The sequence below is a fragment of the Enoplosus armatus genome, chromosome 6, assembly GCF_043641665.1.
Source record: "Enoplosus armatus isolate fEnoArm2 chromosome 6, fEnoArm2.hap1, whole genome shotgun sequence".
In the NCBI taxonomy this organism is placed as follows: domain Eukaryota; kingdom Metazoa; phylum Chordata; class Actinopteri; order Centrarchiformes; family Enoplosidae; genus Enoplosus; species Enoplosus armatus.
The window spans coordinates 1,951,741-1,967,371 of record NC_092185.1 but is presented as its reverse complement, the minus strand read 5'-3'; the positions used below and the strand labels follow the sequence as shown (position 1 = coordinate 1,967,371).

The following is a 15,631-nucleotide window of genomic DNA, read 5'->3' as shown; positions in this document are numbered from 1 at the left end:
GCTGAAGTATTTTTAAAGAAAAGAAACATGTTGATGTCACAGTAAGAATTAAAAAAAGGTTAGGTTTCAGGTCCCTGGTATTGTGCACGTTGGCTCTCTGTAACGCTGTCACGACTTTTCAAACTATAACCAGACAAATTGTCTGCTGTGAAAAAGCCCTGTTGACAAAACGGAGTCCAAGTCCAATCAGATTTTACAGATCCCTCACTAGTGCCCTTCTTGAGTCACAGCCATGATTTTCTTCCCATTGTCCAGGTGAGGGTTACGATTATGGTTAGGATACATCCTGTGTGTTGTAAACTAATTCCATGTCCTGCAAAAATACAGTGTGAACTTCGATCCAAGTATTGTATGCCCACTATTTCCTCTATAATCCACAGATTACTGAATTATCCTCCAAAAGGAGCTCAGGCCCTGAATGTAAGACAGTATGGCCTCTGTCTGGAAACCAGTGACTGAAGGGGACACAGTGCACAGCTCTGATTACTGACCGTGGACAAAATAATACAAATTAAAAGTTGTTGGGGTCAGAGGAGGTCACAGTCTAGAAGAGGTAAACTGATCGGAGGTCTGTGGTGCCAAACTTTGAGTTCAATGTGTTAAGATTTCCTCGAGGTACTGCTGGGTACAGCTTGATTCTTCTTTGAATTATTTTTTATTAGAAAGGATCATATCAAATGTGAGGTCAGTGCAGACCCACCTTTTCCCACACATGTAAATCTAATTAAACTCCAGAGGTCAGAATACTTATTGCTAAAGGTTGCTTGGAGGTCGTAGTTTACATACTTGTGTTTCCTTTAGTGATACACATTTGTGTCTGTGGACAAAGGGGCAGGAGTGCCTTTGTAAAGTCCAACCAGCCGTGACGATATGAGGAATTTGCAGCAGTTTTTTGGTTAAGTGGGTTGACCTTGTGATGGGTTTTAATGCAGAATGCAGTCTGTGTCAAACAGGGAAGAATGAGGTGTTTTGTGGAGTTACTCAGTGTTGTTGACCTCAGTGCTGCAGCCGCTGATGTCCTTCAGCATTCACACCACGCACTTCTCCACCACTGTCAGGCTGGCCACAACAACCTATGTGACTTCCTTTACAAGGCAAATTTCACAATAAAACCCGTAGTGATCACCATTTAGTGGAGTTTGGAGTGTATAAGTTTATCTAGATAAAGAATATTTTACTTTTTTACAATGAACTCCATCATTTTGTAAAACACTTGAAAAAGGGATTTACAAAATGTGTGCCCACTCTTAATTGAGCAGTGCCTCAGTAAATAGAGGTAAAAATATTAGGCATACTGTGTTTTGAGGTTGAAATCAACTTTATCTGCTGCTGCTGCTGATCTGCCTGTCCTTGCATTACCAGGTTTTGGATGTGGGTGTTAAATAGAGCCTGCCTGTAGTCATTGTGAGTATACATGGGAGGTTAAAGTACATATATAGACACATTCCTACCATGAGTGCACAGTCAGGATTGTGGTTAGAATCAGTAAGACAATTGTTTAGCTATGCACTTAGACAAGATTCAAATAAGTGTTAAGACCATAATATGCATATATAAAGATATATATATTATTACTATTATATATTAAATTAGTGGGTTATTATTGCTGATGCATTCAAATATAAACATAATTTCATATTTAAATTATTTTAATGTTGCAGCTGCTCAAGGTGGAGAAAATTTAATCTACAGCAATGTATCATATTTAATACTAACTGTTTATGTGTTTTGTGAGTAAAATATGAATCTGTAAGTTAACCAGTAACGATAGCTGGCAAATAAATGTAGTGCAGTAAAGAATTTCCCTCTGAAATGTAATAAAGTAGAAAACGAAGGGAAATGGACATACTCAAGTAAAGCACAAGTACATGAAATTTGTACTGTGCAGTGCTTGAATAAATGTACTTAGTTCCATTCCACCACTGATGGACATGTTTCCAAGATAAACACACAGAAAGCTTGTGCTTTTATTTTGAAGGCAGAGCAGAATGTCCGGTGTCGTCCTGCGTGTCTCCGTCCATCTTGACGTCGCTCCGGTTGAGTCTCTCTCCTCTGTATCATTCCATCAGACGCTCCTCATCCCCGCCGCTCCCGTCCACCTGTCCCTCCCTCCCTGGATATTATACGTTTTTAAACGCCGCTAAAAGAAAACAAAAATGGCGAGCAGCTTCTCGAGAATCCTGACCTCCAAACGGCACATCGGGATCCTGTCGTTGGTGGGAGGCTCGGTAACGGCTGGGTTCCTGATCCACCGGGAACATGTCAGCGCCGGAGCCCAAGTACGGAGGAGTTACCCCGCCAGGTAACGTTGCCCCGCCTGTACACGGCCTCAGTGTGTTCGTTGATTAAGAAGTCCCGGTCCCTGAAATGTCACGTCGTCGACACAAATTAGGCGTAAATATGTTATTCAGTATTAAAAACCTGCGTTCGTGTGTGATTGAATGAAAAAGGCGGGATGTGTAGCAGCAGAGGAACCTTGCTAGCTTTACAACTATCTTTAAAACAACTCACAATTAATTAATCAGACTAAATACAAAAATGAATAGGCTATCATATCACAGCAATGGTAATATATTAATATAGTAATATATTAATATTAGCTGCCATGGGACACGAAGCGAAGTCACTTTAAACGCACCGTTACTGACACATTAACGTTATAGCTCCACGTCTCTCGTTCAGTATTAAGATGTATTATATATAGTATTATATATCTGTCTCCTGCACCTGATCCCAGAGCTGCTGCTGAGTATATGATGGCATATAAACGGGTGTGAATGACAGACAGAGAGGCTGCGGGGGGAGAGTTGATGCGTACGTGTCCCACGACGCGCCGCATTATTAAACAGAGCCTATATAACGTTACAGATTAGTTAAACGTTATCTGCTGCTTAGATATAAAACCCGGCCCAGACTGTGTTGCATAACGGTCTCACAGCGGTCACTCAGAGGGAGCAGAGAGTCTTTACACCACCAGGAATCTACTAGTCGCCAAATGTCTCCAACTAGAAAGGCGTTGGCATTCTGGTTTGGAGATGGAAGTCTGTGGGCTCAGGCGAGGCCTTATTATTATTATTATTATTATTATTATTATTATTATTATTAAATCCTGCGATGACAACATGCATGTTGCACAATAGGCGCATGTTATTGCAGCACCTTCAGTGTGATCTGACTGGCGCACTTAGAGAGCATCTTGTGTGTGTGGCCACCTGTGCTTTCCTGGCTGTGAAGGCGCCGCAATGGGGTCCCCGTGGCTGGGGGGGGGGTCGGGACGCCAACCACAGGCTGCAGCCTTTATTGCATCTCTCTCCCTCATTTCCTGTCACATCTCTACTGGTGCTATCTAAGAAAGGCATACGTATAATAATAGTAATAATAAAAACTGATGTCTGAAGGTAGGAATAAGGCCTGAGTCAAGTTTCTTCATGTCAGAAATATAGTCATAGGGAACAATTATAACATACAGTTAGTGTATATCATTTTAAATGTAAGTATCTCAGCCTTCCTTATCTTGGCAGACAGCAGGAAACAGAAACTGGCAAACTCCTTAGTCTGTGCTGCTGCTGCAGTTTTAGTCATGCCAAACCTAGAACCTCTCATTCCATCTTTGGCCTGAAGAAAGTATTTTGTTTGCCAGTCTTTGACAGCAGGTCCTTTCCGAGAGCCTAAATAATCCATTTGAAGATAGAGGTGCATTAATCATCAGTCTGTTTTTGTTAATTCAGCAGCATTATTTTACTGTATAAAGATAAATCTAAAGGCTTTCTTCATCTGCATTAAAATAATGGCACTTTTAACATCTCATGAAGATTTAAACATTGACTATACTGAGCCTGTTGGCTCTGAACAGAGCTGAACTGTTCTGCCTGTCAACTTCCTGGGCCATTTCTCAGCTTCTAGCCGAAGCTAAACTAGTAGGCTTCTTTCACAGCAGGGTGTCCCATAGCCAGAAGGACTAGGTTTAAACCAGTCCCCTGTGTACGTGCCATGTGGAAGTGTCCTTGAATGAGTCACTCACTCCACACCTGGTCCAAGGGCACAGCTCCATGATTAGCCTGTGCCCACAATGCTAAAAAGATTTTTTTTCTTTCTCAAAGATCAATGCAGCAATATGTTATCTTGCATTTGTATTTGTGCAGTGCGGAGTACCCTGACCTGCGCAAACACAACAACTGCATGGCAAGTAACCTGACACCTGCCATCTATGCCAAGTTGTGCGATAAGGCCACTCCCAACGGTTACACGCTGGACGCGGCCATCCAGACGGGCGTGGACAACCCTGGGCACCCCTTCATCAAGACTGTTGGCATGGTGGCAGGAGACGAGGAGTCCTACGAGGTCAGACATCATTGCACCTTTTCAAACACACACATGCATGCTCCTCACTGTTGGGTGAAGACAAGGGCCTTGTGCATCATACAAGTGTCATGGCCGACCGCAGCCTCCCCAGGCCGCCAGTTGGAGTTTATAGTGACATGGGCAACATTGACAAAGTCCAAACAGCAGAAAATGACATAGTGAAGTACCACAACCACAGATAATGCAGTCATCCATCTTCCCCTGCCCTGTCTCTGTGCAAGGAGTATTACAACACAGGAGAGGGAGAGTTTTAGGCTAGGACACCTCTTTTGGGATGTCTCCATGTCTATCTATAGTGAGGGTCCAACTATATTTCCATTTTAATCGCGCACTTCCTTTAGAGGCCACAAAAATGTGGACTTCTTACAGTAGTCAGTATATTTTCAGTATATCTGATCAGTGGGAGCGCTTGCAGGTGCAGGTCAAGGCAGGTAAAGGATGTGTAGTTGTCAAAGACTCTAGGTTGCATCCTAAATGCTTAAATGCATCCAAGTGCATTACAAGACATTTTTGATTAAATAAAAGTTTGTGACCATGTGAAGAATTCTTTACAGTTTCCTTTTTTGGTAGTTGTGATTTGGCTGATCATTTATTTTGTATTTGGGTTTCTGTTTCAGGTATTTGCAGACCTGCTCAACCCTATAATCAAAGAGAGGCACAACGGCTATGACCCCCTGGCCATGAAGCACCCCACCGACCTGGATGCCAGCAAGGTAATACTCTCACTAACAACACAGAGCTTCTTCTTGTCAGAGAGATTGTTTCATTCTGCATGCTGGTGACTTGCTGCAATTATTTAAGAAGTGTTATACTTAACAATGAAAAAACAAGCAAACAATGTTTATTGTGTTGTGCTTTCTTACAATGTTGATCTGAGTTGAACAAATACCACATTTTCTCATTGCAAAAACAGCCAACAGCTGTGATATATATATATATATATATATATATATATATATATATACAGTGCATCCGGAAAGTATTCACGGCGCTTCACTTTTTCCACATTTTGTTATGTTACACCCTTATTCCAAAATGGATTAAATTAATTTTTTTCCTCAAAATTCTACACACAACACCCCATAATGACAATGTGAAAAAAGTTTTTTTGAAATTTTTGCAAATTTATTAAAAATAAAAAACTAAGAAATCACATGTACATAAGTATTCACAGCCTTTGCCATGAAGCTCAAAATTGAGCTCAGGTGCATCCTGTTTCCACTGATCATCCTTGAGATGTTTCTGCAGCTTAATTGGAGTCCACCTGTGGTAAATTCAGTTGATTGGACATGATTTGGAAAGGCACACACCTGTCTATATAAGGTCCCACAGTTGACAGTGCATGTCAGAGCACAAACCAAACATGAAGTCAAAGGAATTGTCTGTAGACCTCCGAGACAGGATTGTCTCGAGGCACAAATCTGGGGAAGGTTACAGAAAAATTTCTGCTGCTTTGAAGGTCCCAATGAGCACAGTGGCCTCCATCATCCGTAAGTGGAAGAAGTTCGGAACCACCAGGACTCTTCCTAGAGCTGGCCGGCCATCTAAACTGAGTAATCGGGGGAGAAGGGCCTTAGTCAGGGAGGTGACCAAGAACCCGATGGTCACTCTGTCAGAGCTCCAGAGTTCCTCTGTGGAGAGAGGAGAACCTTCCAGAAGGACAACCATCTCTGCAGCAATCCACCAATCAGGCCTGTATGGTAGAGTGGCCAGACGGAAGCCACTCCTTAGTAAAAGGCACATAGCAGCCCGCCTGGAGTTTGCCAAAAGGCACCTGAAGGACTCTCAGACCATGAGAAACAAAATTCTCTGGTCTGATGAGACAAAGATTGAACTCTTTGGTGTGAATGCCAGGCGTCACGTTTGGAGGAAACCAGGCACCGCTCATCACCAGGCCAATACCATCCCTACAGTGAAGCATGGTGGTGGCAGCATCATGCTGTGGGGATGTTTTTCAGCGGCAGGAACTGGGAGACTAGTCAGGATAGAGGGAAAGATGAATGCAGCAAAGTACAGAGACATCCTGGATGAAATCCTGCTCCAGAGCGCTCTTGACCTCAGACTGGGGCGACGGTTTATCTTTCAGCAGGACAACGACCCTAAGCACACAGCCAAGATATCAAAGGAGTGGCTTCAGGACAACTCTGTGAATGTCCTTGAGTGGCCCAGCCAGAGCCCAGACTTGAATCCGATTGAACATCTCTGGAGAGATCTGAAAATGGCTGTGCACCGACGCTTCCCATCCAACCTGATGGAGCTTGAGAGGTGCTGCAAAGAGGAATGGGTGAAACTGCCCAAAGATAGGTGTGCCAAGCTTGTGGCATCATATTCAAAAAGACTTGAGGCTGTAATTGCTGCCAAAGGTGCATCAACAAAGTATTGAGCAAAGGCTGTGAATACTTATGTACATGTGATTTCTCAGGTTTTTTATTTTTAATAAATTTGCAAAAATCTCAAACTTTTTTCACGTTGTCATTATGGGGTGTTGTGTGTAGAATTTTGAGGAAAAAAATGAATTTAATCCATTTTGGTATAAGGCTGCAACATAACAAAATGTGGAAAAAGTGAAGCGCTGTGAATACTTTCCGGATGCACTGTATATGTATATTAGCAGACCTGCTCAACCCTATATATATATATATATATATATATATATATATATATATATATATATATCAGTAATATAATTATACATTGAACGTATTGGGTGATATAATGTGTGAAATATATGTAGAAATATTTCACTACCTGTCTTTGCTTCAGATCCACTCAGGCAACTTTGACGAGCGTTACGTGCTGTCGTCCAGGGTGAGAACGGGCCGCAGTATCCGTGGGCTGAGCCTGCCCCCCGCCTGCACCCGGGCAGAGCGCAGAGAAGTGGAGAGGGTGGTGGTGGACGCCCTCGCCGGCCTGAAGAATGACCTGACTGGGAGGTACTACAGTCTCACCCAGATGACAGAAGAGGAGCAGCAGCAGCTCATTGATGTGAGTGATGCTGCTGTATGCATATGAAGTGTGAATGCAAGACAAATCCAGGCTAATGCATCATGTCCATAATGGCTATATTGGGTTTCAAACAGGGGTATTTTATTTATTTTTTTGGAGCTTGGTTTGTGTTTTTGTAGAATCTTTTCACAGTACAAGCCCTAACCCTGGCGACAATGAGCTGTCAACACACCTACGCTGAAATGGGTGTGGGCCCATGACATTCTTCTCCCTCCCGCAATGAGAAAGATTCTCAAGTCTCACACCCTTGTTTCTGTCTCGGTGGGATAATACTGCGCAATCTAAGTTTTCACTGCTTCAGTCATAGCCATTGTTGGCACTTTGAGTAAAACGTCTGTTCTCTGTATTTACAATAGGACCACTTCCTGTTTGACAAACCTGTGTCACCCCTCCTGACGTGTGCAGGCATGGCTCGTGACTGGCCCGATGCCCGTGGCATCTGGTAAGTGGAAGGACTTGATGATACAAGGTTCTTGTTGATTGAACACACTTCCTTATTCAAGGCCAAGACATTGTGGGGTAATATCATTTGTATATATTAGTGAATTTCATTACAAGTAAACACAATAGGCGTTAGGAATACAACACTAAGTCGTATATAGAACGTTTCTATTGATAATCAAGCATTATTGCAACCTATAGAAGAGGGAAATACAGTATGTATGCCATTATGTGTATGAATGGTAAAATACACAAAATCTCCTTATAATGTTGCCAAGCAGAAGCATACAAATTAAAAAGCAAAGCTCCCAGGTTGGACCCTTGTGGAACTCCTGAGAACAATTTTGTTTCAACAGCTGTAAAACTTCTAATGGAAACAAAGCAGCTCCTCTGCTGTAAAGCAAATGTCACGATCAACAGCGTCAAAGGTAGCAGTAGGTTAAACGAAACTCAATTGGGAATTCTTTTTGAATCAATATTGATCTTATATACATTGTGGATCAAAAATGACAGCATGCTTAAGAGAGGCAGGGACATTTCTTACCTCCTTAAAGACATTTGGGGTTGTCAGTTTTTATGGAGGAAGGACAGAATGAATCATTGTAGTGGACTTAACAGAGCAGGTGGAAGACTTTATCATTTCCTCCAGATCTCTGGAGTTAAAACTGTAGATGAGAAATTACACAGCGAACTCTTGTATTGCATTGATGTGAAGTTGAGGACAAGCCTGAGGTATAAGAAACTGCAATACTATTTCAGATATAAAAAACGTGATTGATTTGATGGAATTAATCAGTTTGTCGCTTGCTGATTTCATTTCTTTGTTAAAATTATAGTGTGTTTATATCTTAAACCAACTAGGTTGGTTTTGCACGATTTCTGTTCAGCCCTCCATCAGATTCTCTGTAGCAGCCTCCCTTTTAACACCGTTTCTCCAAGGTGCTTTTGGTCGTCTATATAGCTGTTATGTTTTGACAGGAAGAGCATTTTCGGGGGTAATTCTGTCATTCTGACAAATTAACATTTAGTTAAAGCCAAGAGGATTTGTATGATTTTTTTCTCCATTGCTGGAAATGGCAGCAGGTCATACAAAACATTATGTAACTGTAATCTTCCCTCTGTCCCAAATCAGGCCAATCTTTCAACACTTAATTGCTTAGTAAATGAATTTTACAGGCATCCATTTTACAAGAACTTCACCATTCCTTTCTACCCTGGCATGGTTGCTCCAACAATGCCATGTCCCTGTTGCTGAGCTGTGCTGGAGGTGTATTAGCAATGCAGACAATGCTCCCTTAGCATTGAGTTTCGGCATGTACCCAGGAATAGACCAATGCAACGCGTCAGCCAGCCAAAATCAATCACCAGCCTCCCTCCTCTCTGCTTCTGCCAGCCTCTCCTCTCCTCTCTTTAATAATTCACCTTCACTTCATCCCTCCATCATCTCTTCTTTCAGGTCCACTGGTAGCTTTCTCTTTCCCTCTCTGGCTCATTCTCCCCCCTCTTTTCTATCATTGTTCCACCGCCCATATGTTCCGCTCTACTTTCTCTTAATTTTTGCGTATCCTCCCCCACCCTTCTAATACTCCTTTTTTGTTTCACACCTCCCTCTCTGTCTTTCAAGTATCCTGCACTACTGTATTTCCTTCTAACTCCTCTCTCTCTCCCTCTTACTCTCCCAAACCTGCTGTCTCCATAACCTATCCATTACATTATTATATCTCTAAGAAAATTAAAGAGGTCAGTATGGACAAAAAGCCTCTGTAGTGGCTGACAGTGGCTAATAGCATGTGGAAGAGGTTGACATTTTGCCCTGAGATTGGTGCTAATAGGAGTCAAAATCCAATGGATGCTTCCTCTGGGGAGCAGGAACGTGTTCAGCAAATGTCACTCTGCTTTTCAGATTTTTAATAAATTCGGCCCTACTGTGGCACTTGAGGGAGGGACAGAGGGTGACCAAAATGATTAATCTACTGATTTCCATGAATATTTACAGCTAAATTCATTGGACTTTGGTGATTCATTTTTGCAGTATCATGCTATCTGTATCTCAGGTCTCCCCAAATCTCAATGGGACTTACCAGATTAAAGGTTATATGAGCTAAAGTGTGCGACAAGTGATATTTTTTAATAGCGAAGGGGACTAGGATTTGTACTCTGAAGACCATCAATGTCCAATGCACCATTTAATCTGTCTAATAGCTGAGATCTTTCAATCTGGACACTTATAGGACCAATGGACAGACAAACCTACTGATGGATCACCATGCACAGAGCCCCATCGCTAGTGTGGCTAAAGATAGGAACACTTACTGCATACTTTGTCTATTGACTTGTTTAAATTATTTTTAGAAATAAAAACACGCCTTTCTTGTTCTTTTCTTTCTTACTCACATAGTTTCCAAGAACTGTACGCTTTTCTCTATTACTGTCAAACTGATCTTTATGAGTTGTGAGGTTTCCATCCAACAGATGTTACTTTGCATTATGTTTCATGAGGTGTCTAGGTTCTTTAAAGTATGTCATAAATCAATACCATATTACAAGGTCTTGTAAGCACAGTGCAGCCTTGCAGACCACTCACAACAGTCAATGACCTGCGGCAGAAACAAGCATTATCCTCAGTCACTGATGCTTCATGGCCTCCTCTCTACTCCCCAATATCATTAAGGGAGACATTAATAGAGAAAACTCAAAACCAATTGACTCTACTTATTAACTTATCCTGCACACTTTCCAAAATACCTCTTCTGTATTGATTCTGGAAAAAGATCCAAATATTAATTTATGTATTTACCAAATATTCATATTAAGAATATTAAGAACGTTAAAAAAAAAACTCAGCTCTGTGTTTCTGGTTACTGCATCAGAATAAATGACCCCTCCCTGTGTGCTGCACTGTGTCTGTCCACTGCTCCTTGGGGCAAATGCAGAGGACAAATAACCCACAGGGATCATTACTGTATAACTCAATAACTTCTCTCTGTGCAGGCACAACAACGAGAAGACTTTCCTCATTTGGGTCAATGAGGAAGATCACACCAGGGTCATCTCCATGGAGAAGGGAGGGAACATGAAGAGAGTCTTTGAGAGGTTCTGTAGAGGCCTCAAGGAGGTACGGCTGTGTTTGTATATTGTTTAAGGTGTTGCGATGAGAGAGACCATGGCTGGGATTGAGAGAGAGGAGTCTGAACTATGTTTCACTCTGAACTGTATGCACCATGTTTCCAAAGCATCTCAGCATGTCACACGTTGAAGCACATACTGTACACTGTGGTTATTTTGCAGCAGTCTGGTGTTTGTTATTGGATCATAGCATCTTTAAGGTAGCAGCTGTAACAGACACGACTGCAGGGATTTAATCAGTCAAAGTGGAGGGCATTAATACAGTGTACAGCATATACAGTACGCTTGCAACAGCACAGAACTGCTTATACTGTACTATCTGTCTTTGCACTGCCACGAAAATAAAGCCTGACGACAGATGCACAAAAACACATTGTCCAAACATGGTCGTGCAAACATAAACTATTTATCCAAGCAGTCCAAGTTCCCCATTAGAAAAAGAGCACAGAACAAGCAATGCAACATCTGCTGCTGCACTGTTGCACACTGAGGGTGTAACAAAATACCTCAGTGTTACATTAGCATCAATTTAACTCCAACACTAAGCCAGTGTTTGCTTCAGTCCACTCCCACCAGAGTTCATTTAACAGTCCTACAAGTCAACAACTCTCCATTCTTTACTTGTCCGCTCTGAAAAATGAAAAATCAACAGCTACAAGCAGTTTGCTGTGTATGAACAGTGTGTACACATCCATCAAACGTACCAAAGGTGAGAGATTTTATGAATGAAACACTCACTGTGTTGTGACTGATTCTCTCTCTCTAAGGTGGAGCGTCTGATCCAGGAGCGAGGCTGGGAGTTCATGTGGAACGAGAGGCTCGGTTACGTCCTCACCTGCCCCTCTAACCTGGGCACAGGGCTCAGGGCCGGGGTCCACGTCAAGCTGCCCCTGTTGAGCAAGGTAACTCATTAGATGTAATACAAAGAAAATAATTCGATATTTATACTTAATGAGTAATGGGGCATCTTTTGTGTTACTATTCTATTCTTGTCACACATTGATAAACCACAAACAGAACGTCTGCATGGCCTCAAAAACATCAAAGTTTTAAATTATAAAGTTAAGGCCAAAATGATCTTGTCTTCTCAGTCTGTGCTATTTAGTATTTTCTCCTGAAAAGATGAGAATGGGACGAGCACCAGAGTTAGTTCTATTTTCTCAAGTTTTAGTACATTATTTACACATATTGGACCCACATGCATGTCAACTACAAAATGTGTTCTGTGTATGGCACATATCACGTATCACTAAATGCCAGAGTTTTCATTGCCTGAGTTTTACGCAGTTAGAAATTATGTTGTGCAACAATTCATACTGACAAATCATTTTCCGAACTTTTATTGGTCATGTTCACCTGGAAATAAGATGTTTATTTATTGAATGTTGGTGGTAAAAGAGGTTGTGAAATCGCAATGTCTGAATGATACCTGCAGATACATGGAAGAAAAAAAATGCACATTGAGTAATATGATGATTAAAGTGCTTTGAAGCTGTATGGAGTAACTCCTCTCCTCTAACCCCCAGGATCCCCGCTTCAGTAAGATCCTGAGCAACCTGCGTCTGCAGAAGCGAGGGACGGGTGGTGTGGACACCGCTGCTGTGGGCGGTGTGTTCGACATCTCCAACCTGGACCGCCTGGGACAGTCTGAGGTAGGGAAACCTATGTAGAAATGCACAGAGATGAGGGCGGAGTGAAGACACATGGTGTGAATAATTCTCTACCTGTCGTCAACAGAGCAAAGCCAGTCAAAACCATGTATCTCCAAATTTGGTGATTTTTAATACAAATTTTTTTTCTGATAAACTGAATGATGAAGTGTTCCTTTATGTGTTCTTCAGCTAAATAAACTATTTAAACCCTCAGCTGGACAATGCACCGTCATACGTGGTTCTCACAGGACAGCGATGGTACAAACACATGATGATCTTATAGAATATGATGCATCGCTGCAGATTAAACAACCCAACAGTATATAAAGTAGTTCAACTGAGCTCAACCTGAAACATCTACGGCAGTAAAATACAACATCCACATTGAAACACTGAAGTTTCCCTGCATGTAACCAAAGCCTGCTCTAACAGTCAGTGTATCAGTGGGTCAATACTACTTCAAACCAGAATGCCTCCGATACTAAAATCATTCATTCATGCAGATTCATATGCAGATATCTGTTTGTAGAGATTACACTGATAACAATTCAGTTATGGCACAAAACATTGTTGAGGGTCGTTTTTTTCGGACCAAATGGAGCCAAAGCTGTTTTTCACAATTGTGAGAGGAGAAGAAGAAGAGAGGAGCGCTCCTGTCCAGGCTGTACATGTCGTGTGTCTTTGTTATGTCCTTGGTCATGCTGTCATGCCTGTGTGACAGAGTCATACAGTACAATGGAGCTGTTCTCTATTGTTGTGAGTGTGTGGGTGCTTATTTTATGCTGATTAGATGAAGAGAGGGGAGATGGCTCTTCACTGTTTCTGGGCGGGGTGCAGTGTACAAGGTGTACTGTTACATAACTTGATGAAGGGACTTTTTGTGATTGGGAGACCAGAGACTGCTCATTGCTTCTGTGCAAAAGTAAATCCATGTGTAAATTGAAGTATTGGAGGGTAAGTGGAGCATTGCAGCCGTCTGACTTCTACATCCACTGCTGTATTTCGAGAGGCTGCTCAGTGCTGTTTGGTCCTCCGTCACCCAGACTGATGAGAACTCTGAGGGTGGAGTCCACAAGTTAATAGATGGGCAGATGCACTGTCCCTGATGTGCAAAACAAAAATCTTTATTTCTGAGAAAATTAAGAAAAAGAGTCTTTCATGATAATTTAACTCAGTATTCATCTTAAATTAAATGACTTAATGAAATGTACCGTCTATCTCAGGCCACGTGTTTCTAAGGTATAGTATTCTTTTCATGCTGTTGGAAACCAAATATAAAATATGAAAGATCCAGACAGTTTTAATACATAAGAATACTATGTTTAACTGACACACGATGTCTCCTACTTCACTGCATGTTGGATCATGATTGACTTTCAAACTAGTTTTAGTTCGCAGATATGCGCACATCTTAAACTGAGATTTAAAGTTGAGTACACACAGACTTTCCCCCCTTCAGCAGATGAATTTATTCTTGTAGTGTCAAACTCTGCTCATACATCGTTCTGCACACTGAAGGTCAAACATCCAAGTGAAGTAACAATAAGCAAAACATATTTTTGAGTGGACTCAAGGGGTTTTTATGTTCTGAGGATCATTTTTCTTATGCAGAAATGGACAAAAGCTCTAAAATGTTGATGCGTCCCTCCCTCAGGTCCAGCTGGTGCAGACCGTGGTTGATGGCGTCAACTACCTAATCGAGTGTGAGAAGAGACTGGAGAAAGGCCAGGACATCAAGGTGCCCCCACCCCTTAAGCAGTTCAAGTAGACACTGATCCCTGACCTCCCCCCACAAACCTCTGGGCACACACACATGCACAAACACCCGCTCTGTGCCCATAGATATTATAAATATCTATGTCATTGCTTCATTTATTACCAGTACTTATCTAATCACCCCTCCCACTATACCTCACTATAATATAATCTACATATATTATACGCAGCCATCTGGCTAAACCAAACCAGAGTCCCAGAATATTGCATTGGGCTTAAGTGTGTTTTCAGATGCATTTGAAGGGTTTTCATCTTTAAACTCAAAAACAGAGCTAGCTCTAAAATGGCAGCAAAGATCAATGAAGGAAGCACAAACTGTAGGTTGTTGTTATGAAGAAAAGATGGCCGCCATTTTGCCCGTCTCTGCATGGCCAATCAGTATCTATGGCTCTGCTCCCAAAGCACTCCTCAGCCCACCAAACCTGGCTCTCCCCTGCCTCTGTTCCTTCCTAACGCATGTCCTATACTCTGTCTGTCTCTTCCCCTCATTCCTGCGTGTTGATTGGTCATTCCTTCTATCTGGTGCTTGTATGGTCCATCCATTTGTGCTATACTTTCCATTGTGGATTGTGTGTACACGTTTTGTTTTCACCGTTTTGAGTGGATTTGAATGTAGAATAACAGCGTAAGACTGAAGAGACTCATGTTCTCCAGAGGATTTGTATGTTTGATGACACACTGGTGTCAAAGTGTAACGTTATAACACACACTGGCCGGGCTGGGTTCTGTACTGTAAGCTACTGAAGCAATATCATTCCAGCTCATCACTGAATGCCTCACTGTCTTTTATTAAAGAAATCATCTATTTAACAGTACCTGTTCCTGCTCTGTCTGTCTCTCATTTGTTGATAGAGCGTTGCTTTTTTTTAGTTTCTACATGAACTGGATTTAATTCTTTGGTATCCAAGAGGATTTTGCGAAAGCATGAAGCCCCAGCATTATGTAACCATGGTAACCAAGCTTGAGGAGCGTGATTGCGATCAGCGTGGTTGCATAGTGTCATGTGACAACGTTTAGTCAGAGGCATGACAAATCTGTATTATGCTTGGAAGGCTGGTACACAGGGTTCTTGTTTCAAAGGATGAATCTGGTGATATTCTATATTTTTCATGTCGTCAATAAATACATTTTGCCTTTAACAAAAGGAAGTTGGAAAGTATTGAGAGACGGTCTAAAACAGAGTTAGTTTTGGTCTTTTCATGGGATGTTTTGGCAATAACAAAAATATAGAATATTGCCAGACTTTACTGTGAACACGTACTGTGGTG

The 15,631-nt window shown here is 41.8% G+C and overlaps 1 protein-coding gene across 1 annotated transcript; it reads left to right on the top strand.

Annotated features, from left to right (window-relative positions):
* Positions 1-2,086: 2,086 nt before the first annotated feature.
* Positions 2,087-14,410, top strand: ckmt1 (creatine kinase, mitochondrial 1). The gene is made up of 9 exons (XM_070907954.1): positions 2,087-2,302; positions 4,143-4,341; positions 4,980-5,075; positions 7,126-7,347; positions 7,725-7,810; positions 10,801-10,924; positions 11,703-11,837; positions 12,462-12,587; positions 14,242-14,410. The coding sequence occupies exons 1-9, from the start codon at positions 2,157-2,159 to the stop codon at positions 14,353-14,355; spliced, it is 1,248 nt and encodes a 415-aa protein (XP_070764055.1). The 5' UTR covers positions 2,087-2,156; the 3' UTR covers positions 14,356-14,410.
* Positions 14,411-15,631: the final 1,221 nt, after the last annotated feature.

Excerpts from the sequence above, each read along its gene's own strand:
- ckmt1 (XM_070907954.1), top strand. The coding sequence starts at position 2,157 with ATGGCGAGCAGCTTCTCGAGAATCCTGACCTCCAAACGGCACATCGGG. Across the intron at positions 4,342-4,979 it reads GAGACGAGGAGTCCTACGAG|GTATTTGCAGACCTGCTCAA; the intron begins GTCAGACATCAT and ends TTTCTGTTTCAG. Across the intron at positions 10,925-11,702 it reads TCTGTAGAGGCCTCAAGGAG|GTGGAGCGTCTGATCCAGGA; the intron begins GTACGGCTGTGT and ends TCTCTCTCTAAG.